Below are 26,216 nucleotides of genomic sequence, written 5' to 3' on the forward strand. Positions count from 1 at the left end.
CTGTACAAGCTGTGCAGCAATTTCTTTGTCGGCTACATTCTGCAACTGTACGACCCTACCCCTACACGGTCTCGCTATAGAAACGGTTTAGCACCTGCCTCGGGTCGCTCACGCAGCTGCTTCGTATCGGCGAAAAATTGTTTTATCAGCCATGGTAGTCCATTTTTACTCGTTTTACAGTCCCAAAGTCGACTTGAACGATTAGGGTTATTTCCCGAGCGGTCACCACGGATGAGGTCCACGCCGCGCGCGAGCCATGGCCTTTTTACTTTGGCTACGACTATGCCGTTCTACTGAGGTACTACATTCCTGCTAACATGTACATATTGTCATGTACCTAGCGTCTTTACGATTGGGCTCCTGGGCTCGGTGCTGTCGCCGTACCTCGTGCCATGCGCGGCCGTCTTCTTCTTTGCCAAGTACTATGTCTCCAAGTACAATTTTGTATACGTGCATCCCACGACGCCGGGCCGCGGCAACGTTGCTCGCGCTGCGTACTCGCTCGCCCTCGTCTGCCTCCTCCTCTTTGAAGTAGATGATTTCACGGTGCATGATGGAGCCGCTCATGGTTTTCGTTAGCTGGCGATGACGAGCATTCTGTCGCAAGTCGGCAACGCCAACCAATGGCTGGCACTCGTGCTGTTGACGTGCGCCACACTCGGTGTCTTTGTCTACTGGTGCGAAACTGGACCAATCTTGTCCATATTGTGCACACGCAACTAGGCGCGTCGTGGTGTACCGCGCCCTCGAGACAGAGACGAGTCCGAGTCGAGTTGACGTGGAGGCGCCAACGACGCAGCTGCGGCGGCAGCAGTCGATGGAGCTCTCACGCGCGCTGTTTCACGCGCACAGCTTGAGCGAGATGGAAGCCCTCGTACACGCTCGCCCAACGCAAGCGTACATCAACCCGTACGACGTCGGCCTCCACATGCTCTCGGTGCTGCACCGGATCCAAGCACTGCGAACCGCCAAGCTGCGCGACGCCTTTAACCGGTTGAGGCAGCAGCCAGAGGGTTCGCCTTCGGTGGCAACGACGGCCGCGACAAATGATCTCTCCGAAAATCTACTGTCGTAAATACAAGCGCATCGTACTTTTGGCGGTCGCCATGGCGAGCACCTCGTTCAGTACATACGTTGTTGGTGAGGTCGTAGACAAGCACTCTCGTCGCCACGCTCAGGTCGCACTTCATTGAGCTTGTGCAGCGGCTCCATGCGCCCCACAATGGTCATGACCACACGCTTGCAGCTGCAAGCTGCGTTCGAGTCTACATAAGCAAGAAATGGAGCTTCGAGCCTCCACAACCCTAGCCCTTGCGAAAAGGACTCGACAATGCACAAAATTTGCATTTGTTTTACCGACTTCAAAGTCGTCAACACGTACTTTAGTAACATGTGATGCACGTATCGCTCGCTCCCAAACGAAGCGCTACGGCGAATGGAGCCACGCACCGTCTTCTGTCTCCTCGAGGCGAATGCCGGCGTGTGTCACCTGGAGGAGCAGTTCGCGGCTGCAGCGCACCTTGATCGAGACGTTGGTGCAGGTCGATAGGGCACAGGCGAGCGCTTGAATGCCTTGAAGACGGAAGGGATTGAACGTGAGATCGACTTGAGCGCGGTGGCGGACATGCGTCTCACGCAGCCGACGGACCATTATCTGGACATCCAGCGTGATGAGACTGCACGACGTAAAGCTAATGAAGCGACCCCCCGCGTGGAGGCTCCGCCATAGCGCTTGCGCGGCGCAGATCGGGTGGTCTTGGAAGTAGGTGCAGAACGGGAACGAGATCGAGTCGAGATGCGCCGACCGAGTGACCCAGTCGAGCAAGTGCGAGAGGCTTCTTGGCGTAAAGAGTACCCGATCAAAGGTCAACGTTCGAATCGTTGGCTGCACCGAGACCGGCATCGCGCCCACGTCCAAGAGGTGGACTCGGGCAAGGAGAAGTTCTTGGAGCGCTTCAAGCTGCGGCAGCGCGGTCGCAAGCCCAGTGACGGGACCCGGGTTATTCACCTTGATTGAGAGCGTAGTCATTGCAGGCAAACGGAGCAGAGGAAGGAGCAGGTCATGAGCGTGGGTGCCAACAATGTCAGACACGAATAGCTCCGTGACGCCGCAAAAGCGCGCTCCATTGGCCATGAGCGTACCCACGAGGCCTTCGCAATGATGCAACGAAAGACGCGCGAGGTGCGGGGAGCTCGTCAGCGCTTGTGCCAAGTCGATGTTTGTCGCGTCTCGAAGCATCTGGAGGGACAAGTGCCCGTTGCCAGCGGACGCAAGCCAGTGCGTTATGTGGTCGACGCCTTGCAGTGGGTGCCCTCTCAACGGCGGGCAGAGGCTGAGCGCACGAACTTGGCTGGCCGAGAGCGCAGCTTCAAGCAGCGCCGGTTGAAGCGGCAGGGATGCATGCTCGAGGCCCGAGCAAAGGCGCAGCAGGCAGCCCACGCGCCGTCCATGGCTGTCGCTAAGTCTCTCGTCCACGGTGATACTGGTCATCGAGGCAGCCCCGAGAGCGACAAATGCACACAGGCGCAAGCGTCTGTCGGCGCGTTGGACGAGCCAAACTACGCCTGTCGCCTCGGCCACGCGATCGATCTCGGCGACTGTCGCGACGTTGGGGGACAGGTGCCGGGTAAAGCTCGCCATGTAGGCATCGAGGATAGTGGCCGGTGGCGGCGGCGTCATGTTTGGCGGAATGACGACCGGCGACACAGCGTGAAGGAGAGCCACGACGTCATTGGGTGAGCGTGCGAACTGCGCTATAGCAGCGACGAGGTCCGGGATGTGGCTAGTCATTTCCCTTCTGACCTCGTTGACGTCACTGTCTTCGCCTACCGGTTACTCAAGCCGGATAATGGAAGAAAGATTTGACACGCTCCGCATGCACGAGAGGAGCTACTCTGACTCGAGTCGACGGGTCAAGCGCTGTGCGGGTCATCGCATGCTGTCGACTGCGTGGCAGCTGGGATGGTAGAGTATCAATTCTCGCGCCAGGGAAACTCGGTACCTTGATACTCTTTTGAAAGAATCCTGTGACACTTGATATTGATGCACGAATGATACCCTTTCAGAAATGATATTGAATTTGCACTTTGCCGTTGCCTTCGCAATAGTAGCCCCTCGGATCTTCAGAGGACCTTGCCATCGCATGTTGACGCGCATGGGCATGGTGAGGCTCCAAGACGCGCTCGGTCATCGAACCAAAGCCCGCTTTCATTCAAGGGTGAGCGACAGCCCTAAACATGTACCAACGTTAGTAGTGTTCATGGCTAAACTTAGCGCGGATGCGTGGTTCTGACAGTATATAGTTCGTATATTTGGCGCGCACCGGTTTCAAGCATGCTGCCCCGGCTACCGCAGCACGAGCCGACAAGCGTCGTGGCGGCGGCGAAGGGCTTTAAGCCTTCGCCACGCGGGACCCCACGCCGACGCGACCCGTCCCCGCGCCGGCCCGACCCGCGCCTCGAAGAGCCCGACGAATCGCACATGAGTTACATTCCGCGCGAGTACTATGTCATTGAGACCCACGCCGTGCCTACGTATAATCCGCAGCAGTTTGCGTCGTCGTTCAAAGTCGGGGCGAACGGCCACGGCCTCTGGGAAACCGTCGTGTTTCCTTCGCTCGAGCCCCACACGCGCCAAGAGGTTCTCTACCTGCAGCAAACACTGTCGGCGATGCAAGCCAACGCCGCCGCCGAGCTGTCGTCATCGTCGTCGGTACCGAACCGGGTCGCGGCCGAGTGGCACATTTACGCCATCGTCTTCCACGAGCTCCTTCGCCAAATGCGCTTTATCTGCAAAGAGCAAGCCACGCTCGTCACATACCTCGTCTCGCAAATGCAGTCGCTTTTCGTGCGCCTCCACGACCACGTCAAGATCCTCGAGGCGGCGTCGCTCTTGACGCCGCCGTCGACAACCACCATTTTGGTGACACCGCCCATGACACCGGCGCCGCCGCGCACCCCCAAGCCGCCCGTGCGTCGCGCTACCAAAGACCGTCGACGGCCACCGCCCGTGCCTGAGCAAGCCAGGTCGGTGCCTTTTGTATCAATCCTTCAATACTTCAATATGGCAACTATCGCATCTAGTTCCTGCCCGGATGTCAACTCGGACGGCGACTCGGACGACTCGGACGCAGAAGGGTTTGTGTGCTCGTTTTGCCACGAATACTCCAAAGACCCGGCGCGGGAAACGACGCGCCGGAGCACGCTCCTCAGTAGCATCACGATGCGTCATCTCGGCTCGTCGATCGAGCGCGACAACCGCAAGCTCCAAGCAATTCTCAAACTCCAAGCTGTTTTTCGCGGGTATCGCATTCGCCGCGAGAAGCGCATCGCCGACCGCGTCCGGCGCCGACACCAAGCCGCGAAGACGATCCAACGAGCGTTCCAGAGCTACGGGCAGCGGAAACAAGCGACGGCAAAAAAGAAGGCCCAAGATACGTGGCGAAAGCACCTGACAATGATCGTAGCCGTGCGGCAGCTCCAGAAACGCGTGCGCAAATTTCTTCAAGTGGGACGCGAATACCGCGAAGGGCAGCTGAGTTTAGTCGCAAACCGCTTCAAGCTCGCGGACCGGGACCTCGGCAAGGTGCTCAACGAGAAATGCACGCAGCTGGAGGCCGTCGCGAGTCGGCTCCAAGGCTTTCAGGTTCAGATTCAGCACATTGTGTCGTTGATCGTACCCGATGCACCCGCAGCGTCGTCGCTAGTGGTCGCCGATGTCGACCCCATCGTTCGCTGCGGCGACGTGCACTTGGCGCTTGTCGAGCTCCACCACCACGTGAGCGAGCTTCACGTGCGCGAACAGCGCGCCCAGCGCGAATGGGAGGCGACGCTCTTCCAGTTGCGCGAGGCCCAGCGGGCGTGGGACGAGGCCAAGCGCGCGAACGTCGGGTTCGGCAAGGACGACGACGACGAAGATACGATCGATGGCTGGGTCATCGGCGCACCGCGCACGAGCTCGTCGCTCGCTCGTCCGTCGTCGGTCGTCGGAAGTGCGGCGCCAGACGCGCCCGAGCCCGAGCACCACAGTGGCAACAGTCTCGCGCAAGAGCTCTTCGCAACAATGAAGCCGCTGCGGTATGGCAAGAAGTGGCTGGCGCAAACCCATCTCAAGCGCGGACCGACCGCCGAGTCGCCTGTCGCAACGACCGAGAAGAGCGCGCTTCTGGACGAGGCGGTCACGGAGCGCAGTGCGTCGATCGCGTCGGTGCCGCGCTCATTGACGACCGAAGGCCATCGCGGTGCCGTGCTTATGCACCGCTTCCGGTCCACGCAGAGTCTCGACCGCCCACGACGGCCCCTCGGCTGGGTCAAGCAGCTGCTCGTCCACATTTACGAGACGATTGCGCTCGCACTGCGCGAAGAGCGGCAGACGTGGCCGCCAGAGGTCGCCGCCGCGCTCGCCCATCAATTCGACTTGTCGCTGACGCTACCCGAGGCGCAGGCCATTGCGTCGGCCGTGCGCTACCTCAGCAGCGCCAAGGCCGCCACAAGCTTGCCGGACATCATTTGTCAGCACTTTCAAGCCCAGTTCGGGCTACCGCAGCTCGTGGACCAAGCCATCTACGACCTCGCCACGCACATCCACGAGTACGCCCAGCGCGACCTCGACGTGCACCTGTTTCAGCACTTTTTGAACGGCACGCGGTCCCGTGCCAACCTCGCGTTCTTCTCGTACGTTCGCCAGCTCTGCGCCGCGCTCAGCCGCGACGATGCTTCGTCGAGCCCGCTCCTGCCGTACTTGGACGCGCATTCGAGCCGCGAGGTACGTCGGCACCCTACCCCTACCATGGTGCAAACTCGAAATTCGTAGCTCATTGATGTCGCGCATGCACTCAAGGTAGCGCAGATCTTATTGCGCGTTCGGGACGAGAGTGCCCTCTTGGAAGCCGACCCGCTCGTGGACCTCAACGGGCGAACGCCGTCGGCGCTCTTTGAGCAGTGCCGGGCAGCGATCGAAGCCAAGGCGCACCAAGTCGAGAAGGAAGACGACGAAGACGACGACACCACCAACGACGAGATGATGGAAAAGCCACGGCACGCGTTCAATGCCCTCTTGCAGCCGCTCAAGTTTCACTCGCACCTCCCGGCGAGTCGGAGTCCGGTGCGGAGCCGCGTGCAGACGCATCTACCGTCGTCGTCGTCGCCGGTGTTGTACTTTGCAGACTTTTTCGATATTTTGTGCAAATTCCACGCCGAAGTGCACGTGCACGCGACGCAGCGCGAGTGGCTGCAGCAGACCTTTGACACGATCGACGGCGACCACGACGGCAGCATTCACATCGAGGCGTTTGTGAGTCACCTCTCGGCGCTGCCCAAAGCGCCGACGCCCCGTGAGCTCCACCAGATTTACCGCCACGCACTGCAAGTGCCATTGGACCGCACCAAAGTGCCGACGGCGCGGGTCGGCCCGATGGGGTTTCGCACTTTCTTTGGTATCGTGCAGCGGCTGCTCGTCACCAAGCAGCTGCGCCCGTCGACGCTTCATGGCGGTATCAATGACGTCGACGACGACGATCCGACGATCGCCCACGACAAGATGAAGCTGCAGACGATCATGCACCGCCTCACGCTCGACTGGCTCGAGAAGGAGCCGGTCGTCGAAGCCGCGCTGGCCCACGATGCGGGCCGGCATTTGGGCCCACGCCTGCGACAGCTGTGCGTCGAGCTCACGCAGGCGCTGTGCCTCAAGCCCTCGACCGACGCCATCGAGACGCGCCTCGAGCAAATGCACACGGCGTGGGAGCGCTATTGCGCGATTGTGTGCGTCGTCATGGTCCTCGAGATCAAGCGCGCGGGCGGCGTCGGCGTCGTGGAAGCGCAGCTTAGCGACGTCGATAGGGTCTGGAATGTCTGCTTTGGCAAGCCGTCCACAGACCCGTTGCAGCCCGTCTAAGACACTAGAAATCGTCATGGCTAGTCGACGTTGTCTCGGCGTTGAAGTTGGAAGACACGCGCACGAGGTGGGCCGCTGCATCAGATGGGGCGAATCTCGTCGTATCTTGGTCGTTGTCGGGGCACGGTGCCAAGCTACTCGGTGCGCCGATCGGGTCCGTGCTCTAGCCGTCCTCGCATCCACGACAAAACTGTACATCGACTAGAATTGGCTTACCAACTAACTAATGAACGTCGGGATACGTCTCTCGGTTGTCGATGAAACGAGGCAGTTGCGATCTTCGTCGGTCGCAAATTTTGCGCGCTGTTAGTGACACGCCATGTTTATTTCCCGGTCACCCCACGCTTGTGATTGGTTGAAAGGAACGTTCCTGATACCATTTTGGCCAATGGCATCGCCGAACGCTTCAACCAGCCCATCTATTTCCTGTTCGACGCCATCCTCCATCACCCGGCGGAGCGGGCCGACGCCATCCTCCCATGCTGGATCTTCTCTCGCCCGTCAACAGCGCGGAAGGGCGACCGCTCCTCTTCCGCACCGCAAGGTACCTTCCAATGCGAATACGCTCTTATCTCATGGCCACACGTAGCTTTGGCGATATCTCGGGCAACACAACCGGCTCGGCGAGCACGCCGTCCGTGGACGCGCCATTTAGCAGCTCGCGGGGCCTGCGCGAGCACCTGCGCCGTAACTCGGAGAGCAGCTTGAGCTACGGCGAGTCGCCGCGCGACCTTTTTACCGAGCCGGGTCGCGTGCACCAGCTACGAAAGGCGCGGTGCGCGCTCGTGTTTGCACTCTCGCTCTCGGCGGTGGGCGTCGTATGGATGCTCACCATGCTCTTTGTACTCACGGACTTGGACACGGACGAGTACATCTTCTCGGGCGCAGTTGTCTCGTTCCTCTTTTGCTCGGCGATTCTGTGGAGTTACTCGGGCTGCCACCGGCTGCAGAAGTACCCCAACCAGCTGATTGTCCACAAGTCGTACGTCGTTGCCGCGTATGTATATGTACAAGTACCTTTGTGTAGCGCGCTCGACTGGCTCCTCGCGCTCGCCTACATGCTGCAGTACCTCGTGACGCTGCCGATGCTGGCTCAAACCGTGCATTTGCCCGCCGCAACGCCCGCGATGACCCAAGGTGTGTGCACACTATTGTCCTAGCTCTGTGGACAAGAAGCGTCTGCGACTAGCCTTGCTGCTCGCAGCGGAATTCTGGTCGTGCGCCATGAGCTTGGACTTGTACCAGTCGATTTCCAACCCATTTACCTCGTTTTCGTACAACTTGAACGTGTACCGGGTCACGTCGTGTGTGCTTGGCGCGATCTCGGGGCTAGTCTTTTACGAGCTCGAAGTCGTGCCGGGGCACTGCGCGCTCAACCGGGGCACACGCTACTACTGGTATCACCACGGCGACCCGTCGCTCTCGCTGCGCGACTTTGTTTTGAAAGAGTGGACGTACTACTACCTCTGGGTCGTCCTCTTCATGCTCATCTCGCTCGGCACGTTGCTCTACGTCAACCAGTAGTCTCTCTTCAGTAGGACGTGACTTGACACTGGCGACGTAGGCGGCTACGGCGCGGCCTGGAAGAAACCTTCGAGACGCGCAAGAAGGTGCTCGTGCATGGCCTCATCGCGAGCGGCACGTACGTCTCGTGGTCGACGTGGGTCATCTTCCTCTTCTCGATCGGGTCGCTCGTGCTCCCACTGCACTCGTACCCTTCCACCACGATTGACAATGGCATGACAGTCGTCGTATGTAGGCTCCTTGCAGCCAAGCACCTCGCCGGCATCTTGAACCTCAGCGCCTTTACGCACGGCGCCCGCGGCTGCGTCAACGTGCTCGTCTGGGCGTGCACCAATGCGTCGGACGTGTGGAACGTGCTCTTCTTTGCGCGTCGGGCGCGGTCGCTCTCGGACGACTGGCTGCTCGAGAACCCGGATGAGAGCCTCAAGCCGCAGCTCAACCTCGCGCTGCGCAAGCAAGTGATCCAAATGGCGACGCGCGGGATCGTCGACGCGATCGAGCACTACCAGCTTTTGCACCAGAGCATTCGAACAACGCAGTCGTTCCACCTCGACTGGGACCTCCGGCAGCGCGCCAAGTCGTCCATGTCGGCCTCGCTCTCATCGGCGCGCCGGGTGGGCATCGAAGAGATGCAATTCTATGACTTTCAGCCGCGGATCTTTGCGACGATTCGGTCGCTCATGGGGCTCAATGAAGACGAGTACCTCCGGAGCTTCCGACACACGGCCAACGAGCGGCTCTCAGAAGGCCGGAGCGGCGCATTTGTCTTCAACACGATCAACCGCAAGTACTTGGTGAAATCGATGACGGAAGACGAGCGCGATTTCCTCATCTCGATCTTACCAGCGTACCTCCAGTACCTCAAGTGGAACCCGTCGACGCTCCTTCCTCGGTTCTACGGCCTTCATGCGATGAAGATGTACGGCAAGACGTTCTTCTTTGTCGTCATGGCCAACATCTTCCCGACGCGCGAGGTCATCCACCGCCGGTACGACGTCAAGGGCAGCTGGGTCGACCGCAACGCGCCGGTGTGCGTCCTGGGCGACAAGTACCAATGTGCCAACTGCAACCGATATTTCGTGTTTGGCGATTTGGAAGAGTGCCCGAGCGTCGTCGGTGAGCACTACCCGGACATTACCTTGCGCGACAACGACCTCAAGAAGCGCATCAAGCTGCCACGAGGTAGCTTGAGTCGTCTGCAGGGCGGTCGTCTCATGGCCGTATGTAGAGGCTTCGCATGCGCTGCTCAAGCAAATTGCCCGGGACAGCGACTTTCTCTGCGGCATGGTATGACGTCGCTTTTGGTCGACGAGATGCAGGACAATTTTGCTGCGTGGTGTAGGGTATCATGGACTACTCGCTGCTCATTGGCATGCACTACAGTCAATTCCGCATCTCGCGCGCGGAGAAGAAGACGTCGACTTCGCTGCGCAAGGAGGTGCTGCAAAAGGACTTGGCCGAGCGCGTCGACGCCATGAGCCCGAGCATGACCAACCCCGTGCTGCGAGTGAGCCACAACGCGTCACCAAAACTGTCGTGGCGGACGCGGCACGACTCGGCGTCGTCATCGTCGTACTCCAAGACACACGGCGACTCGATGGCTCTGGACGACGATGACGACGGCAACTGCGCAGGGCGGATCCATGCGCACTGCGTCTCGGGGCCGAGTGCCTACTACATTGGCATCATTGACGTGCTGCAGACGTGGACGTTTGAGAAGCAGATGGAGCGCCTCTACAAGGTCCATGTCCTTCGAAAGGACCCGCGGGGCATCTCGGCCGTGCACCCCAAGCAGTACGCCAAGCGCTTCCAGATGAAGATGTGCCAGCTCCTGTACCAACCCGGCGACGACGACAACCCGGCGTCGTCCTTGTGATTCTTATTAACCTATATACGAGTGTACCTTTTGCATAGAGGAAGGACTCGAACCACGACAGGTCCCAAAGCTCAGACACATGCTCTTCTGGCCGAGGTGCGACCTACTACGTGTGGGCGTATGTGCTGCCGATGAGTCATGGCCACGTTGCACAAAGGTGGGGTACATTGGTATTTGAGACAGATGCACTCTGGTGGACCGTTGATACGTGCGCTACTCGCCATCCTCATCCTTGTCTCGTGCATTCGACATGCTTGGGTTTGGCGCACCATGCATTGTTGCCTTTGCTCGTGACCATTGTGCTCGTGGCGACTACCTCCACCATGCTCTTGGCATCTCGTCATGGCTCGTTGGCCGAGGCATGGCAGGCCACTCAATGCGCAAGAAGCGTGTTTGCATCCTTCTGCAATGCGTTGAAGCTTCACGTGGCAGCTGCGCAATGGCTGTAGTACCTCTGTAGGAGCCTGGCGTGATGCCCGCCACACGTTCCTGCCGTACTACCCATGCGACGAGTCCTTGCAAGCAGACTGTCGTGCTGGATCCAAGCAAGACGTCATGGTGGGCCCGACAAGGGTAGGCTGGCGGCTTCTAGCACCTATGCGTACGCTGTCTTCGCCCTCGTAAGTCCATTTGACATCGATGGAGCGACGGCGCCGATGCGTAGCGGCCATGCTGCGCGGCGACGACCGGCGGAGGAGCGAGCGGCGCTGGAAGCTTCGTTTTCCACCGAAATGACGCAATAAGATGTCGCGGGGTGTATCATGTATGGGAGGTTTGGAGAAAATGACTTGGCTTCAGTATGGAGGCGCATCGAGGGTTGCAAAAGGAGTTTGAGATTTCCAGTCAACCAGGCAGAGCAGCAGCATGGACCTCGTGGTGGATGGTACGCGCACGTCCGGCAAGGACGTCCGTGAGCAGAACGTGACCGCGGCCTTGGCCATCGCCAACATCGTCAAGTCGTCCTTGGGTCCCGTCGGCCTCGACAAGATGCTTGTAGGCCAAAGCCTCCTCCGCCACCGCTTTCTCATGGTGGATGTAGGTCGATGACATTGGCGACGTGACGATCACGAACGATGGTGCGACGATTCTCAAGCTCCTTGAAGTCGAACACCCGGCCGGGAAGGTCCTTGTCGAGCTTGCGGGTCTCCAGGACCAGGAAGTCGGCGATGGCACGACGTCGGTCGTCATTATCGCCGCCGAGCTCCTCAAGCGCGCGAACGAGCTTGTCCAGAACAAGATCCACCCGACGTCGATCATTTCAGGCTACCGCTTGGCGATGCGCGAGGCCGTCAAGTACATCAAGGAGAACCTGAGCGTGCCCGTCGACTCGATCGGCCGCGAGTCGCTCGTGAACGCGGCCAAAACCTCGATGAGCTCCAAGATCATTGGCCCCGAGAGCGAGTTCTTTGCCAACCTCGTCGTCGACGCCGTCACGTCGGTCAAGACGACCGAAGAGGGCGCGAAGGGCAAGATCGTGACCAAGTACCCGGTCAGCGCCATCAACGTGCTCAAGGCTCACGGCAAGAGCGCGCTCGAGTCGCAGCTGGTCGACGGCTTTGCGCTCAACTGCACGCGCGCGTCGCAGGCGATGCCCAACACGATCAAGGGCGCCAAGATTGCGCTCCTCGATTTCGACCTGCAGCGCCACAAGATGCAGATGGGCGTGCAGATGGTGGTGACGGACCCGAAGGAGGTCGACCAGATCCGCCAGCGCGAGTACGACATCACGAAGGAGCGCATCCAGAAGATCCTCGACGCCGGCGCCAACGTCATTCTGACGACCAAGGGCATTGACGATCTCTGCATGAAGTACTTCGTCGAGGCCGGCTGCATGGGCGTGCGCCGCTGCAAGAAGGAAGACCTTCGCCGCATCGCCAAGGCCACGGGCGGCCAGGTGGTCCTCACGCTTGCCGACATGGAGGGCGAAGAGACGTACGATGCGTCGTGCCTCGGCCACGCCGCCGAAGTCTCGGAGGAGCGCGTCGGTGACGGTGAGCTCATCTACATCAAGGGCTGCGCCACGCGCCGTGCGACGACGGTCGTCCTGCGTGGCGCCAACGAGATGGCGCTCGATGAGATCGACCGGTCGCTCCATGATTCGCTCATGGTCGTCAAGCGCATGCTCGAGTCCAACCAGCTCGTGGCCGGCGGCGGCGCCGTCGAGGCTGCGCTGAGCATCTACCTCGAGAACTTTGCGACGACGTTGGGCTCGCGCGAGCAGCTCGCGATTGCCGAGTTTGCCGACGCACTCCTCGTCATCCCCAAGACGCTGGCTGTGAACGCGGCCAAGGACGCGTCCGAGCTCGTCGCGCGCCTCCGCGCCCACCACAACACGAGCCAGGTGGACCCGACGAAGAAGGCGCTGCGCTTCACGGGCCTCGACCTGCTGCAGGGCAAGGTCCGGGACAACCTCGAGGCCGGCGTCGTTGAGCCTGCGATCTCCAAGATCAAGAGCCTCCGGTTCGCGACCGAAGCCGCCATCACGATTTTGCGCATTGACGACATGATCCGACTGAACCCCAAGGACGACCAGGGCCAGTAAATATATTACTGCCTCCGTTTTGTCCGACTAATAGCACACAATACAAGAATCAGATATGTAGTAGGTTTACGAATATTGTCTGTTTTTCGTTTACAAGTATCAACGTATCAAGATGTCAAGGCTCGTCCGCCGGCGGCGCGGCCGTGCGGTCGGCGTGGAGCTGGATGGCGGCGATACGCTCGTCGTCCGTGATGGCGATGCCATCGAGCTTGCTCAGTTTGGGCAAGAGCAAGACCAAGTCCAGTCGATAGTGCTCGACTTCGGTCACCGCGTTGCCTAGTCCATTTGACTAAACCACGGCCAACCGAATGGAGAAACGAACCGGTAAGGTCAATGTCTTGGAGCTTGGTCAAGGCGCCGAGCGCCGCGAGGTCGGTCAGCGTCGTCATCTGTGGACTGTGAGCACCACAGCATGCCCGGATCCGTACGTTGTTGAGTTCGGCCTTGAAGCTGGTGAGGTTCGGGAACGCGCCCAGTCCGTTCAAGTTGGCCAGTTGGTTCTCGCTCTACCAGTGTGCCACGTCATTGCTTGTAGCAACTTGAATGAACGACTACGATGATCAACGACTCGAGGGACACGAGCTCGGGCGGTGTCGCCAACTCGGCGATCGCGTTCTGCGAGATCTCAAGCGCTTGGAGCGCGGGGAAATCGCCGAGCCCCGTGAGCGACGTGATCGCGTTACCTGGCAGCGACAGCCGTTCACCCTCACGATGAGCTTCGGAGGTCGTACCGTTGACCTTGAGCGACTCGAGGCTCTTGCTCTCGCCGCCGGTGAGGGCCGTGAGCTGGTTCTTGGACATATCCAGCGCCTAGTAGAAGAACTTGCAACGAGGAGATGCTGGCGGCGGGGGGACCTTGAGGTGTGCGTTCTTGAGCTTGGGAAGGGCGCTAAAGCTGTTCTCGGCGAGGTTGAGCTGGACGAGGTACTCGAGCGCCGTCACGGGCGACGCGTCCGAGAGCTTGTTGCGGGCGACGTTGACGAACCGGAGGTGTCGAAAGTCCTTGATCTGGTCCAAGCTCGTGAGCTCCTTGTCCTATGATCGCGTGAGCTCACGCAGGACGACCCTGGCGAGACGTTGATGTCGACGGCGGTGAAGGCAAAGCCCGCATTGTCGGTAGTCCGATCGATGCGCGAGAGCGACTCGGAGAAGAGCTTGAACATGGGTGGCGGCCCGTCGTCTTCGGGCGACGCTGCCTGGGGCGCGTCGGCTTGCTGCGGGTCGTCGTCGCTCATACTCGGTCGAAATCGAAGAATAAATAGGTCGCGTTTAGGTTACAGCCTTGCGCTTCTTGTTCTGGACAGCGTCGCCAATGGCCGCAAGCCGACGAGAGAGCGTCGAGCAGTCCATGTAGTCGGCTTTGGTCGGTGCGAGCTGGAAGAGAATCGCATCGAGCTTACGGGCGAGCGAGGGCAGTTTCTGTAGCACAGGCGCGGGTGCATCGGGACGAAACTTGCGCAGCAGCCGCACCAGATGGGCCTCCACGGTCAAGCGTTCGTCAGGTCGCACGTCCGTGAGGCTCCCGGCGGGGGCGAGCGTCACGGCGGCAAAGATCCGGCTAAGGCTCGCCAGGTCGAGCGCGTGGTCGCCGACCATGGCCGTGTACGAGCGCTTGAGCGTCAACGTCGCTGGCGAGTCCATGCAGCGACCATTGACCATCGCGCTGGTCGTGGCCATCGTCGTTGACGTCGTCGTCGTCGTTGTCGTCGGGCCTGTCCATGGCGGCGCCAGCATCGTGCCAAGTGAAACTGAGCTGCGGTCGTGATTTTTTTAAAGATCAAAGTAATAAAATTACAATAAAAATAATAATAAATTAAACTAATAAAATCATAAAAATCCAAATGGACAAGTCATCCGGCGAGGTGACGCGTCTTTTTGTATCAACTTGCTTTTTGTATATGCAACAGAATGTGCACCGTCCGCCACGACCGTGCGCACGCGAGATTGCAGAGAGATCCACCGCGCGTCACCGCTCGTTTAGTTAGTCGACGCGCTCGATCGAGTCGCTTCCTAGTCGATCGAGTCGCTTCCTAGTCGATCGAGTCGCTTCCTAGTCGATCGCGTTGCTTCCTAGTCGATCAAGTCGCTTCCTCGTCGCTACCTAGGGAAAGGCGGGCCGCTTGCAGAGCGGGCACGCATTGCTGCCCTTCTCGAACCACTTGTCAATGCAGCTCCGGTGGTAGATGTGCGTGCACGGAAGGAGCTAAGTCGACAAGCTACTTGAGGCCAGCGTCCGTTCCGAACAGAACACCAAGTACCTTGATTTGGTCGCAGGGTCCAAACTGGTCCAGGCAGATCGCGCAGGAGGCGGCTTCGCCCGACGTTGCCATCATCTATGGCAGCGTACCATGAGGAGGTCGTCGCTGTCTTGTGTATACAAGGTCCAAGTGCTGGCTGTAGGAGACGTGGCGCCACGGACCAAGCAAAACTAGATATGCACGATCACTGATAGACAAAGAGGAGATAAAAGCGTACAGATGCGCCGCGCGACGGCCACGGACCAGTTGAGGAGCAGTGCATAGAGGCTACTATTTACACACATGAGGAAATGCAATAATTGTTCTCGACGTCGACCGGATCAAAGCACAGTACCTCACGAGAACATAGGCAAACGATATCGCGTAGACGTAGCCCATGTAAGGCAGCATGGCCTGGCCAAAGTCGAGCGCCGCGTGGACAAGCCGGACGTGCTCGGCGCTGAGGTCCCAGCGCTCGAGGAATTGTGTGATCGTATAGACTACCCGTCGCTCCGTAGCCGCCAGCGCCATCGGTAATCTCGTACCTTCGCCCGTGCCATTGAGCGAGACGACGACCGCGCTTGCGCGCACATGCGCGGCGAGTTCGCGGCCCGTGGCGTGCGACACAAAGACGGCGGGAATCGCAATGTCTTGCGTCGCGTCGTGGTCGTCACTGTGCATCCGAACCTCCCACCTATCATGTCGCAACTATGACGTGGCAGCACGAGCGCGAAGCGAAACGCACGCGTCCCGGTCGACATCGTCCATGACAATAAGACCCGACGCGTTGGCGCGTTGTGCGAGGTACGCTTTCGTGAGGAAGCGGCACTTGCCGCGCAGCGCGAGGAGGAACTTCCCGGTTGCGTTGAGCTGCCGATTGATCGGCGAGCACAAGTCGAGTGGCGACGCTGCAGCGTCATTGACATCGTGCTGCAGAGAGATATAGATCGCGTCGTACCAAGGAGAAGCTCATGCTGCTGGAGAGCATGGCGTGCGCCAAAGTCGGCCGGACTAGCACCCGATCAGACTCGTCCGCTCCCACGAAAGAATGGCGATAGCACGTACATGTGCACCTTCTCGGAACAGCACGGGCTATCCATCGACATAGTCCGATCAGAACACATCCTGTAGCTGCTGACCACGCGTTCGATGCTCGTGTTACAGCGTGCAACGTACGCTTCGAGAACCAGAGCACAGAACGGCTTGGCGCACGCGAGAAGAAGGGCAACGCAGCTGCGCATTGATGGATGTCAACGAGCGCGTCGCGACCGCAGTTTCACTTCATATTCATAGCTCCCCTAAAATACACTTGGTACAGTGCGAGGGGCCATCTTGCTGTGGGGTATCTTGTCTCCATAGTGTGTGTGGCGGCGGATGATGCTCTTGGTTTGTCACACGAGGGGTTCTTCGTGTTGGACAAGACTTGTACTAAGATGTATGGTGGTGGTTGCTACTCGGTGTCGCAGTCTATGCCAGTGTCCTCGAGAGTGGTCGTGCTCTAGGTGTTGTTGAGAGTGTCAGTGCAGCGATCGGCGATCGGTCGTGAGTAGCACCACCGGCCTATCAACTTTAGATGGTGGAAAGGGCGGTGTCTCGGGCTTGCGCTCGGCTACACTAGCGACGCAACGTGCGATACAGTATAGTACTCGTCGAGATATTTGGCGGCGACCTTCACTAAGCGCGATGGATGATGCATGTAGCTGCTACCTTCAAGGATGTCCCGTGGGCGCGATCTTCGGCCGGCCGGCCTGTCGCGCGAGCCAATGGCATCGCGCCATTTTCCGACCTACAGCTTTTTGCGCGTGCTGATTGGCCAGCGTCGAATTCGTCGCTGAATATAAAAATCAAACCGAGCAAGAAAAAGACGTTGAATATTCAAAAATAGATATTGAGCGCACTCTACTGCGCGAGCTCATTCCGCCGGAACCCGAGACAAGAAGAAGATGGCTCGGACGTCGGCGATCAGCGACGAGGTCTGGGCGAACGCGATCCGCGCCGTCATGGTCGACAAGATGAGCCTGCGCACGGCGGCGCAGAAGTTCGGTGTCCACCACATGTCGCTCCACCGGCGGATAAAGGACCTGCGCGGCGACGCCAAGCCCGAGAAGGCCAAGCCTGCGCCGACGACGACTGCGTACCTGCCGCAGGGCGGGAGCATGCTCAACATGATGAACATGGCCTACCACCCGAGCATGGCCGCGTCGGCCGACCCGCGAAGCCTCATGAAGCCGCCGTCCTACGGCGCGCCGCCGCCCATGCGTCCAGTGGGCCACTTGCCACCCGGTGGCGGCGGACCGCCCATGATGCTCGGCCCGATGCCCGGCTACCAGGACATGCCGCTGCCCAACATGAAGGCGTCGCCGAAGCGCAACAGCCCCGTGCAGCAAGCGGCCAACTGGTCCAAAGCGCTCCAGGCCGTCGAGACTGGCCACTTCAACGTCATGCAAGCAGCGAGCGCCTTTGCGCTCGACCCGTCCTCGCTGCACGAGCACATCAAGAAGCGGTCCGACGACATGGTACGTCGTCGCCGTCGTTGTCTCAACGGTCGCTCACTTACCGCGCTTGTAGGCGGGCATGAACCCGGCCGACTATTTGAACCTGCTCGACGAGTTTGGCGTCGTCAAGGTGCTGGTCGCGCGCGCCGAGCTCGGCGTGCTCATGTCGTTTGAGGAGCTCGCCGAGCTCCTCCAGCGCACGATGTTCAAGACGGGCCAGGCGTGCCACGGTGCGGAATTACGGGGATCCCACATCCTGGCTACTCGCTCTACAGTACAAAAGGGCTGGTGCGATATTCGTGTAGGCGACGCACTCCAAAAGCTCTTGTTTGCGTTCGAGATGCGCAACGAGCACATCATGCGCACGTCGATCGCCAACTACAACTTGCGGTCGCCGCGCCAGCGCATGCCATCGATGCGGCCGCAAGACATGCTGCACCTCTCGCAGCAGCAGCAACACCAGCAGCCGCAGCAACACCAGCAGCCGCAGCAACACCAGCAGCCGCAGCAACACCAGCAACACCAGCAGTCGCAGCAACACCAACAGCCGCCGACCCACCACCACCAGCACGCTTCGCCGTACGCGACGCATCATTCGGCGCACCACCAGTTGCATTCGTCGCACCAACAACAACAGCAGCAGCAGCAACAACAACAGCAGCAGCAGCAACAACAACAGCAGCATAGTCAGCTGCATACGATGGGGCGGTCGCCGCCGCAGCACTCGATGTTGTCGCCGTATCAGATGCAGCAGCGATCGGACCCGCAGGTGCGAGGCGCCTTCACGGGCACAGAGGTGCGGAATGTCGCTTGTTGCGTAGGAAGGCGATGTGTTCTTGCGCCCGGACGGTCGAAGCAGCGGGTACGCGCTCCCAGAGGCGAGGCAGCAGGACGTCAAGCCGCGCCAACTCACATCGACCGCCGCCGCCGATCTCAAGCGAGACGACGCGCGCCAGTATGCGCCATCTGCGAACCTGCTGATCGCCTCCAACAAGATCAACGTGCGCAGCCCGCCAATCGAGCAGGAGCCGACGCAGCAGCCACCCGGCAAGAAGCGCAAGGCGTCGGGCGGCGAGTCGCCAGGGTAAGCAAAAGGCTCAATGAAGAAGCATGCGTCTCAAGCGTACGAGTTGGTAGGACGACGAGCTCGATCGAAGAAAACTCGAACGAGAACAGCAACCGCGCGCCAAAGACGCTGGATGTCGTCGAGATCTAACGACGCGATGGCGACGACGACGTCGTATGGACGTATATGCAGCACGCACGGGGATGATGCCCCACCCCAACCCACGAAGAAGACGAGCCCGCCTGTAATGTATAGATAGACCAAGATAATAATGATGAAGATGGCTTGCAACACGAGACGGATCATCGATCGAGCGACAGGAGGCGCGCGGCCTCGGCCAGCGACAGCGTCACGTCGACGTACTCGACGTCGCTCAGCTTGACGACCGCGCGCGGGTACGTGCCCAATGGCGTGTGGAGGTCCGTGAGCCCGACCAAGCTTTGGCGGCCGTTCACGCCGCCGATCGTACCCTCGAGGATCGCGCGGCTAGCATGGCCCATGAAGACGAGTATGCATGGGCGGAAGCGCTACCTCTGGTTGAGCGTGACCTGCGCGGGCTTGGCGACGATCGCGTCAAAGTACCGGAGGCTGGCGTACCGATGGCGTTCGGAGTCCATCACGGAACGAATATATCCCACCGTGTAAAACACAAGCATGAGCTTGCTCTTTGTAAGAGAGTAAAACGTGAATATTGTGTGGAACGTGTGCATGGTGGGTTTTAGCTGGCCAATCGCAAAACAGACATGCTGCAGCGCCTCGATCTCGCAGCCGACGCCGAGGCCCGCTTGCAGGAGCTACTGGCACCGACGCTTGGCTTGCCGTCGACGCAGGACCAGTTCCGCACGGGGCGCCGGACGCTCAAGAAGATCGAGAAGGCCTACGATACCTTGTCCGCGCTTGACGTGCCCTTCGCGCTCATTGAAGAAGGGCTCGCGCATGCCAACGACGCCGCCGGCGCGCTCCGCTACATCTGCTTGTACCACTCGAGCGGCGACCTGCCATCGCGCTTTCGCGCCAATGTGCCCAAGCCGCCGGCCGACGAAGTGGCCTTGGAGGTCGTCGCGGCGCAGCCACGACCCTTGGACCTGGAAGCGCCACGGCCACCGATCGCGACGCCGGTCGTCGCTGCGCCCATCGTCGACGCAGCGAGCCTCGCCGCGACAGAGGTATGCGTGTATCATAAACGTCTCTGCTAAGTATGGATAACAGGCCAAGGAGCACGCGGACCGAGCGAAAGAGTGGACGCGCCGGTACATGGAGCTGCAAGCGCAGGCCAACAGCGACGATGAGGATGACGATGACGAGAGCCAGCTGTCGCCCGAGGCGCGCATGTGGAAGCTTGAAGTGGCCTGCGCAAAAAGCGTCGTCGAGGCGCAGCGCGCCAAGCGCGACGGCGGCGATGCCAAGCGATGGAACTCTGGGATCGCACGCCTCCGACGCGAGATGCGCGAGCTCGAGCTGTACGTGGACCGCGCCAAAATGGCGCCGGTGCCCACATTCGAGCTGGAGGACACTGCGACTGCAGCACCGCCGGCACCCGCTGCGAAATCAACGAAAAGCGTCAACAACGACAACGACAACGACGACGACGACGACGACGAGGGCGGTGGCTTGTTTGGCATGCTCGAAGAGAGCGCACCTATGGCCGTGGCCGCACCGACCGTTGTCGCCCCCGTGCTTGCGCCGATCGACACCAACATTGGCGGCAAGTGGACGGGCAAGTCGCCGCGCGTGCAGCTGCAAGACTACTGCCGCAAGCAAAAGTGGCCTACACCTGCCTTCACCCAAGACAAGGCGGCTGGCAAATTCAGCTTCTCGGTCTCTGTGACGCCGAGCGCCAAAGCCAAGTCGAAGGCTGTCGCCAACGTCGTTTCGCTGCCGGGTACCTTGTACGCGACCATGGACGGTGCCAAAGATGCGGTGTCGACGCGCGCCCTCTACGAGCTCGCGCCCCATTTGCCGCTGCACCGGGGCTTCCCGCCCTTCTTCCGCGACATGTGGTACCGTACTTTTCCATTGCGCCTAGTAAATGAGTTAGTTGATGGCGGTGTTTAGGCTTGAATGGGAGCGAATCAAAAACGATGCCAAGGCAGCGACGCAGTCGGCGTCACGGTCGTCCAAAGACGCGATTGTCCAATCGCTCTTTCTTCTCTGCAAGGACGACGACACGGTCGACGTGTCGGCGGAGACGACTGTTCGCACCAAGCCGCCGCCGGTACCTGCCGCTGTCCTCGACGCGTGGGACGACGATGACGACGACGATGACGACGATACGGCAAGCGGTGCCGTCGCGGACGACTGGGAAGCGACAGTCGCTTCGCCGCGTGCGCCGGTGACACCCGTAGTCGATGAATGTCTCCAGGCGCAGTGGCGGGACCGTGTCCGTAGCGCCAAGTACCAGAGTTTTGTGGCCAGCCGCCATGCGCTGCCCATGGCCGCCTACCGAACACAGATCCGTGACGCACTCGCGTCACACTCGGTCGTCCTCATCTCGGGCGAGACGGGCTGTGGCAAAAGTACTCAAGTGCCCCACTATCTCCTCGATGACCTCCTCTCGGCCGGCCATGCGTCGGGCTCGATCATCTGCACGCAGCCGCGCCGCATCGCTGCGATCGGGGTCGCCGAGCGTGTCGCCAACGAGGTCGGCGAGGTTGTCGGCAAAGGCTACGTGGGGTATAGCATCCGCCTCGAGCAGCGCAAGAGCGCGCAGTGCAAGCTTCTCTTTTGCACGACGGGTATCTTGTTGCGGCAGCTGCAGTCCAACCCGACCCTCGACGGCGTCAGTCACGTCATCGTCGACGAGATCCACGAGCGCGACGTCCAAAGTGATGTGTTACTCGCGCTCCTCCGGCGCCTGCTGCGGCGCGGCGCGCAGCTCAAGATCGTCCTCATGAGTGCGACGCTCAACGCCGCTCAGTTCCAACGCTACTTTGACGACTGTCCGCTCCTACAAGTGCCCGGTCGGCTCTTCCCTGTCGATGTCAAGTATCTCGAAGACGTCTTTGAGGCCACGGGGCACATTGTCCACGACGGTGCGATCCTTTTGTTTTTTATGCACATAATAACTGTGGGGTTAGGGTCCAAGTACTGCCTTCCGGACGGGCATTCCACGCAGCAGTCGAAAGTCTCAGTGTCGAGCCGCGGCGGCAACGTCAACCAAGTGACGCTGTCGTGGTCGAGGCGTGACATAGCACCGACGTCATGGGCGGATGAATCGGACCACGACGCTAATGACGAAGACGGATACTCGGCGCGGACGCGCGAGATGCTGGCCAAGGTCGATGCGTCCGTCATCAACTACGAGCTCATTGAAGACCTTGTTGCGCATATTCTGTCGTCGCCCGACCACGACGGCGCGATTCTGGTGTTCTTGAGCGGCCGCGGCGAGATCCGCGCGCTCATTGAGCAGCTCGATGGCAACCGCGAGGTTGCCACCCGCTGTGTGCTTCTGCCATTGCATGCGTCGCTCTCGTCGGCCGAGCAACAGCGCATCTTTGAGTCGTACCCGCGCAAGACCAAGGTCATTGTGAGCACGAACCTCGCCGAAACGTCGCTGACCATCGATGACGTCACGGTTGTCATTGACGCGGGTCGCGTCAAGCAGATGCGTCATGACGTCAAGACGCAGACGTCGTCGCTCACGGAAGTGTGGATCGCCAAGGCCAACGCCAACGTACGTCCTCCAAACTCTCGTCGTCGAGTGACTTGAATTTTCTATGTTTGCATAGCAACGGGCGGGCCGCGCCGGCCGTGTCCGACCCGGGGTGTGCTACCGCCTGTACCCGAAAGCTACGTTCGAGTACGAGCTCCAGGCGCAGCCCGTGGCTGAGATCCACCGTGCGCCGCTCACGTCCCTTGCGCTGCAGCTGCACACGTTAGTCGGGTGTGACGCGCCGTCGTTTTGGGCCGACTTGCTCGAGTCGCCTGCCGAGCAAGCGATTCTGGATGCGACCAACGAGCTCTCGCAGCTAGGGGCCCTCACGCCGCAGGACACGCTCACCGCGTTGGGCGAGCACCTCGCCGCCTTGCCGCTCGACGTGCGCGTCGGGAAGCTGCTTCTCTTTGGCGCCATCTTTCAGTGTCCATCTCCGATCGCCATCATCGCAGCCATCCTTGAAACCAAGAGCCCGTTCGCGGTGCCGTTTGGGTCCGAGCGGGACGCCAAGGCCAAGCGTGCGCTGCTGGCAAGTGCGAGCCAGAGCGACCTCTTGACCGACTTGGCGGCCTACGACGCGTGGCAGCGGTCGACAGACCGAGCCGGGTTCTGCCGTCGCAACTACCTGCACCCGGCGGCCCTCGAAGAGATCCGGAAGCTCGCCGCGTCGTTCGAGCAGCTTCTTGTCGAGCTCCAGTTTTTGCCGCGCGACTATATGAAGCAGCGAGCGCGCTCGAATGGCTACGCCAACGACGAGGCGGTCGTCGCTGCTGTCGTGGCCTCGGGTTTGTACCCGAACGTGGTCGACGTGCAGGTGGATGCAAGCAGTGGCGTGGTCCGGTTTTGGGAACGGAAGAAGCAAGTGTATTTGCATCCGTCGAGCGTCAACCACGGCCGCAAGACGTTCTTGACGCCGTACCTTGGCTACCACCTCAAGCTCCAGACGTCGCGCGTCTACGTGCCAGTCTCGAGCAGCATCACGCCGTATGCGCTGGCCTTGTTTGGTGGCGCGGTCGACGTCGATGTCTTACAGCCCACGCCGGCGCTGGTCGTCGATGGGTGGCTCTCGATTCCGGCGAGTGCCCGCACTGCGATGCTCGTCCTTGAACTCCGAAAGTGTCTTGCCGACCTCCTCCAACGTACGACCTCCTCTCTTGTTTGCGACGGCGTACAAAGTACAGTGATGTCGTAGGCAAAATCGATGCCCCGGGGTGCGACGATGCGCTGGCCAAAGACGCGATCGAGGCCATGGCGCTGCTCTGGAAGAACGAGCTTGACCAAGTCCCGTCGTCTTCCTAAATGCTGATTGAAGCGCGTTTACGTATTGGTGCTCGTACGCCTTGTCGTTGATAACCAAGAACACATGGTGTTGATCGCATGGCTATCGCCGATGATCTACCACGGGTTGTCGGACCCACGACACTTTATGCTGTGGGCAGATGATAACAAAATGGCGGGTAGGATCTGGCAAGTAGATACCAAGGGATGCTTATGGAATGGCTGCATACAACCAGTCGGCGACTGCGGCTCTCTTAGCGTCATTCGAGTTCTTATTTGTGCGAGACGTCTACTGAGGGTCCTGTATGTTGTCATCTACTCGCTACACTGCGAGTCTTACCAAAGTGGCCGCCGGTCGACGCAGAGGTCCAAGAGAGCGGGGCAGGTGCACATCTACTGTATCTGACTGACGCATGCAGGCGTAGCGCTACGTCTGTCAAGACTCCGCGTTTTTGCTGATTTGATTTCAACGCGGACGCGTTTGATGGATTGATTGATTGATTGATTGATTGATTGAGTACTAATAGTGCTGCACCGTCCCTCGTGGAGAGTGGCACACTCCAACTCTCGAGCGTCGCGGCTAAATCCACCACCCTTAATGTATCCGGATATGACGTGGCAATTGCCAGTGCGATCCTGCACAATGGCTTCGGCCGAAGTCCACAGCTCGATGCTTCGCTGAGGCCAGAATCGAATCTCTCGCGTCGCCCAAGTATGAAGCTCGCCGACTTTGTCGTCAACGGACTCAAGCCCGACCGCCTCAAGTGGCTGCGCGGCGAGAGCACGGCCAATGGCGGCCGTCACGTCCTCTACTACATGCAAGCGTCGTTGCGCACGCGCTACAACTACGCCCTTCACGCCGCGATCAAGGCCGCCAACACCCTCCAGCAGCCACTGCACGTGCTCTTCACGGTCGACACGTCCGCCGAGCGCATGTCGGAACGTCACATGGCCTTTCTGCTCGAGAGCCTCAAGGACGTCCACGCCTCGCTCCAGTCGCAGAAAATTCCGTTCCATGCGGTGCACTGCGAGCGCGCCTCGAGCATGACGCCGGTTGAAGCCATCGCCTTTGCGAGCGCCAACGCGTCAGTCGTCGTCACCGATCACCCGTATCTGCGCCACGAACGGTGCCGCACGGAAGCGTTTGTGGCTGCCGTCAAGGTGCCGGTGCTGCAGGTCGAGGCCGACGTGATGATCCCCGTCACCACGATCAGCAACCATGAAGAGCACAACAACGGCACAATCCGACCCAAGATCAAGAAACTCATGCCAAACTACCTCCTTCCGCTGCCGCCATTGCGGTACCTCAAGCCGACGGTGCCCGACACTTGGTCGCCGCCGTTGACGCCGCTCGATCTCAGCGCGTCGGTCGAGAGCCTCTTGGCGGCAGCGCCCGACGTTGATGTGTCTGTCCCGCGCGTGTCGACGTACCTTGGTGGCGAAACGCAAGCGCAGGCAACGCTCGACGTGTTTCTTCGGGACAAGCTATTGGACTACGAGACCGAGCGCAACAAGCCCGATAAGGACGCGACGAGCAACCTGAGTCCGTATTTGCGCTACGGCAACATCTCGCCGGTCGACGTGGCCCTCCGTGTGCTCGCCACCGAGGGCCCAGAGCCGGCGATGACGCTGTCGCGGAACCACATGATCGACGAGATGGTCGTGCGGCGCGAACTCGCCGTCAACTTTGTGTGGTACAACCGACACGACTACGACTCGCTCGCGTGTTTACCGCCTGTCGCGGCCAACACACTCGCCAAGCACGCCAGCGACAAGCGCGATTACGTCTACTCGGCCGACCAGCTCGAGCGCGCCAAGACGCATGACGCGTACTGGAATGCGTGCCAGCTCGATATGATGGCCACGGGCAAGGTACCACATATCTGGGATCTTTTCCAAAACCACATCTGACATCTGGTCATCTAGATGCAAGGCTATTTGCGCCAGTACTGGGGCAAAAAGATCCTCGAGTGGAGTGCGACGCCGGAAGAAGGCCATGCGTTCGCCGTCGTCCAGAACGCCAAGTACAACCTCGACGGCTACGACCCGAACGGCTACGCCGGCGTCGCCTGGTCCTTTGGGTAGAGACCGTTATCGCGCTCGATTCGACAAGCTGAGTGTTTGCTGCGTAGGAAGCACGATCGGGTCTTCTCTGAGCGGCCAGTATACGGCACGGTGCGCTACATGGGCGCGCGCCGCCTCAATGATATCTTTGACATGCCCGCGTACATTGCGCTCGTCAAGCAGCGCTGCGCCGACGCCAAGCTCCCGCATGTGCTTTTGCAGTCGCCGGCCAATGCCAAGCGGTCGAGCGCCTCGAACAAAGGACCGCGCCACGACGCGCCGCCTCCGACGCCGACTGAGCACAAGAAGCGCCGGCCTCGGTCCCGCAAGAAGAAGACGCAGACGCCGCCGTCGGGCACGGCCGCATAAGAATACGTAATGTCATCTTATAATGGACTTTTGTGGTCCATTGCACTCGCGATGATGTACCCCGGTGTACAGATCTGGCAAGAGCGATATCTCGTGCTGTAGACCTCACACGATGACGGGACGTAGCGCTTTGAACTCTCCAAAGCGTCTTCTATCAATGTGCCAAGTTGCAGCGAGTTGGATTTTGAACGCGATTTGGTCGATCGCAAGTCCTG

General features: G+C 60.1%; 11 protein-coding genes across 13 annotated transcripts in view; 6 read left to right on the forward strand and 5 right to left on the reverse strand.

The window, feature by feature from the left end:
• SDRG_12321 (hypothetical protein) overlaps positions 1-1,121 on the forward strand; it is a 6,299-nt gene extending 5,178 nt beyond the window's left edge. The window contains exons 11-15 of the mRNA XM_008618387.1: positions 92-154; positions 206-298; positions 342-531; positions 580-677; positions 724-1,121. Coding sequence (XP_008616609.1) covers positions 92-154; positions 206-298; positions 342-531; positions 580-677; positions 724-1,075 — 796 coding nt within the window. The 3' untranslated portion in view covers positions 1,076-1,121. The remainder of the gene's footprint in view (positions 1-91; positions 155-205; positions 299-341; positions 532-579; positions 678-723) is intronic.
• Positions 1,122-1,324: 203 nt separating this feature from the next.
• SDRG_12322 (hypothetical protein) lies at positions 1,325-2,791 on the reverse strand (the record flags this gene model as incomplete). The annotated part of the gene is made up of 1 exon (XM_008618390.1): positions 1,325-2,791. One exon carries the CDS (start codon positions 2,789-2,791, stop codon positions 1,427-1,429), a length of 1,365 nt encoding a protein of 454 aa, XP_008616612.1. The 3' UTR covers positions 1,325-1,426.
• A 530-nt stretch (positions 2,792-3,321) lies between these two features.
• SDRG_12323 (hypothetical protein) lies at positions 3,322-7,156 on the forward strand. Its single transcript, XM_008618391.1, has 3 exons — positions 3,322-4,026; positions 4,084-5,764; positions 5,813-7,156. The coding sequence occupies exons 1-3, from the start codon at positions 3,335-3,337 to the stop codon at positions 6,893-6,895; spliced, it is 3,456 nt and encodes a 1,151-aa protein (XP_008616613.1). The 5' UTR covers positions 3,322-3,334; the 3' UTR covers positions 6,896-7,156.
• A 163-nt stretch (positions 7,157-7,319) lies between these two features.
• On the forward strand, positions 7,320-10,385 carry SDRG_12324 (hypothetical protein). The gene is made up of 8 exons (XM_008618392.1): positions 7,320-7,439; positions 7,485-7,877; positions 7,923-8,032; positions 8,085-8,415; positions 8,460-8,606; positions 8,655-9,601; positions 9,648-9,706; positions 9,762-10,385. Exons 1-8 carry the CDS (start codon positions 7,375-7,377, stop codon positions 10,293-10,295), a joined length of 2,586 nt encoding a protein of 861 aa, XP_008616614.1. The 5' UTR covers positions 7,320-7,374; the 3' UTR covers positions 10,296-10,385.
• A 742-nt stretch (positions 10,386-11,127) lies between these two features.
• On the forward strand, positions 11,128-12,912 carry SDRG_12325 (T-complex protein 1 subunit alpha). The gene is made up of 2 exons (XM_008618393.1): positions 11,128-11,288; positions 11,335-12,912. Exons 1-2 carry the CDS (start codon positions 11,160-11,162, stop codon positions 12,835-12,837), a joined length of 1,632 nt encoding a protein of 543 aa, XP_008616615.1. The 5' UTR covers positions 11,128-11,159; the 3' UTR covers positions 12,838-12,912.
• A 40-nt stretch (positions 12,913-12,952) lies between these two features.
• SDRG_12326 (hypothetical protein) lies at positions 12,953-14,072 on the reverse strand (the record flags this gene model as incomplete). The annotated part of the gene is made up of 7 exons (XM_008618394.1): positions 12,953-13,113; positions 13,160-13,226; positions 13,266-13,343; positions 13,393-13,520; positions 13,569-13,647; positions 13,693-13,872; positions 13,914-14,072. The coding sequence occupies 7 exons, from the start codon at positions 14,070-14,072 to the stop codon at positions 12,953-12,955; spliced, it is 852 nt and encodes a 283-aa protein (XP_008616616.1).
• A 34-nt stretch (positions 14,073-14,106) lies between these two features.
• SDRG_12327 (hypothetical protein) lies at positions 14,107-14,571 on the reverse strand (the record flags this gene model as incomplete). The annotated part of the gene is made up of 1 exon (XM_008618395.1): positions 14,107-14,571. The coding sequence occupies one exon, from the start codon at positions 14,569-14,571 to the stop codon at positions 14,107-14,109; it is 465 nt and encodes a 154-aa protein (XP_008616617.1).
• Positions 14,572-14,647: 76 nt separating this feature from the next.
• On the reverse strand, positions 14,648-16,356 carry SDRG_12328 (hypothetical protein). Of its 3 annotated transcripts, none has more exons than XM_008618396.1 (11): positions 16,251-16,356; positions 16,140-16,166; positions 16,033-16,085; positions 15,820-15,982; positions 15,620-15,768; positions 15,430-15,574; positions 15,313-15,365; positions 15,216-15,265; positions 15,096-15,170; positions 14,939-15,040; positions 14,648-14,867 (listed from the first exon to the last, which is right to left on the reverse strand). In XM_008618396.1, exons 1-10 carry the CDS (start codon positions 16,313-16,315, stop codon positions 14,939-14,941), a joined length of 882 nt encoding a protein of 293 aa, XP_008616618.1. In that variant the 5' UTR covers positions 16,316-16,356; the 3' UTR covers positions 14,648-14,867. The 3 variants fall into 3 exon arrangements, with proteins under 3 accessions (XP_008616618.1, XP_008616620.1, XP_008616619.1); XM_008618398.1 differs by having other exon boundaries at positions 14,939-15,053; XM_008618397.1 differs by having other exon boundaries at positions 15,096-15,265.
• A 2,499-nt stretch (positions 16,357-18,855) lies between these two features.
• Positions 18,856-19,275, reverse strand: SDRG_12329 (hypothetical protein). Its single transcript, XM_008618399.1, has 2 exons — positions 19,167-19,275; positions 18,856-19,121 (listed from the first exon to the last, which is right to left on the reverse strand). Exons 1-2 carry the CDS (start codon positions 19,250-19,252, stop codon positions 18,938-18,940), a joined length of 270 nt encoding a protein of 89 aa, XP_008616621.1. The 5' UTR covers positions 19,253-19,275; the 3' UTR covers positions 18,856-18,937.
• Positions 19,276-19,373: 98 nt separating this feature from the next.
• On the forward strand, positions 19,374-23,678 carry SDRG_12330 (hypothetical protein). Its single transcript, XM_008618400.1, has 6 exons — positions 19,374-19,801; positions 19,845-20,635; positions 20,691-21,667; positions 21,713-22,308; positions 22,364-23,429; positions 23,483-23,678. The coding sequence occupies exons 1-6, from the start codon at positions 19,379-19,381 to the stop codon at positions 23,587-23,589; spliced, it is 3,960 nt and encodes a 1,319-aa protein (XP_008616622.1). The 5' UTR covers positions 19,374-19,378; the 3' UTR covers positions 23,590-23,678.
• A 543-nt stretch (positions 23,679-24,221) lies between these two features.
• Positions 24,222-26,067, forward strand: SDRG_12331 (hypothetical protein). Its single transcript, XM_008618401.1, has 3 exons — positions 24,222-25,440; positions 25,495-25,649; positions 25,701-26,067. The coding sequence occupies exons 1-3, from the start codon at positions 24,283-24,285 to the stop codon at positions 25,999-26,001; spliced, it is 1,614 nt and encodes a 537-aa protein (XP_008616623.1). The 5' UTR covers positions 24,222-24,282; the 3' UTR covers positions 26,002-26,067.
• Positions 26,068-26,216: the final 149 nt, after the last annotated feature.

Source organism: Saprolegnia diclina (genome assembly GCF_000281045.1).
Source record: "Saprolegnia diclina VS20 unplaced genomic scaffold supercont1.48, whole genome shotgun sequence".
NCBI classification, from domain to species: Eukaryota; Oomycota; class Saprolegniomycetes; order Saprolegniales; family Saprolegniaceae; genus Saprolegnia; species Saprolegnia diclina.

What these genes read in the sequence shown, in the direction of transcription:
- SDRG_12323 (XM_008618391.1), top strand. Translation starts at nt 3,335, where the DNA reads ATGCTGCCCCGGCTACCGCAGCACGAGCCGACAAGCGTCGTGGCGGCG. An exon ending in CCCGTGCCTGAGCAAGCCAG is followed by an intron (nt 4,027 to 4,083) that starts GTCGGTGCCTTT and finishes TATCGCATCTAG; the next exon opens with TTCCTGCCCGGATGTCAACT. An exon ending in ACGCGCATTCGAGCCGCGAG is followed by an intron (nt 5,765 to 5,812) that starts GTACGTCGGCAC and finishes CGAAATTCGTAG; the next exon opens with CTCATTGATGTCGCGCATGC.
- SDRG_12324 (XM_008618392.1), top strand. Translation starts at nt 7,375, where the DNA reads ATGCTGGATCTTCTCTCGCCCGTCAACAGCGCGGAAGGGCGACCGCTC. An exon ending in CTCGTGCTCCCACTGCACTC is followed by an intron (nt 8,607 to 8,654) that starts GTACCCTTCCAC and finishes CGTCGTATGTAG; the next exon opens with GCTCCTTGCAGCCAAGCACC. An exon ending in GCGCATCAAGCTGCCACGAG is followed by an intron (nt 9,602 to 9,647) that starts GTAGCTTGAGTC and finishes GGCCGTATGTAG; the next exon opens with AGGCTTCGCATGCGCTGCTC.
- SDRG_12325 (XM_008618393.1), top strand. Translation starts at nt 11,160, where the DNA reads ATGGACCTCGTGGTGGATGGTACGCGCACGTCCGGCAAGGACGTCCGT. An exon ending in TCGGCCTCGACAAGATGCTT is followed by an intron (nt 11,289 to 11,334) that starts GTAGGCCAAAGC and finishes TGGTGGATGTAG; the next exon opens with GTCGATGACATTGGCGACGT.
- SDRG_12328 (XM_008618396.1), bottom strand. Translation starts at nt 16,315, where the DNA reads ATGCGCAGCTGCGTTGCCCTTCTTCTCGCGTGCGCCAAGCCGTTCTGT. An exon ending in TGTGCTCTGGTTCTCGAAGC is followed by an intron (nt 16,167 to 16,250) that starts GTACGTTGCACG and finishes GTCGATGGATAG; the next exon opens with CCCGTGCTGTTCCGAGAAGG. An exon ending in GACGATGTCGACCGGGACGC is followed by an intron (nt 15,769 to 15,819) that starts GTGCGTTTCGCT and finishes GCGACATGATAG; the next exon opens with GTGGGAGGTTCGGATGCACA.
- SDRG_12329 (XM_008618399.1), bottom strand. Translation starts at nt 19,252, where the DNA reads ATGGACTCCGAACGCCATCGGTACGCCAGCCTCCGGTACTTTGACGCG. An exon ending in CAGGTCACGCTCAACCAGAG is followed by an intron (nt 19,122 to 19,166) that starts GTAGCGCTTCCG and finishes GGGCCATGCTAG; the next exon opens with CCGCGCGATCCTCGAGGGTA.
- SDRG_12330 (XM_008618400.1), top strand. Translation starts at nt 19,379, where the DNA reads ATGCTGCAGCGCCTCGATCTCGCAGCCGACGCCGAGGCCCGCTTGCAG. An exon ending in CGAGCCTCGCCGCGACAGAG is followed by an intron (nt 19,802 to 19,844) that starts GTATGCGTGTAT and finishes TATGGATAACAG; the next exon opens with GCCAAGGAGCACGCGGACCG. An exon ending in CCCTTCTTCCGCGACATGTG is followed by an intron (nt 20,636 to 20,690) that starts GTACCGTACTTT and finishes GGCGGTGTTTAG; the next exon opens with GCTTGAATGGGAGCGAATCA.
- SDRG_12331 (XM_008618401.1), top strand. Translation starts at nt 24,283, where the DNA reads ATGAAGCTCGCCGACTTTGTCGTCAACGGACTCAAGCCCGACCGCCTC. An exon ending in ATATGATGGCCACGGGCAAG is followed by an intron (nt 25,441 to 25,494) that starts GTACCACATATC and finishes CTGGTCATCTAG; the next exon opens with ATGCAAGGCTATTTGCGCCA. An exon ending in GGCGTCGCCTGGTCCTTTGG is followed by an intron (nt 25,650 to 25,700) that starts GTAGAGACCGTT and finishes TTTGCTGCGTAG; the next exon opens with GAAGCACGATCGGGTCTTCT.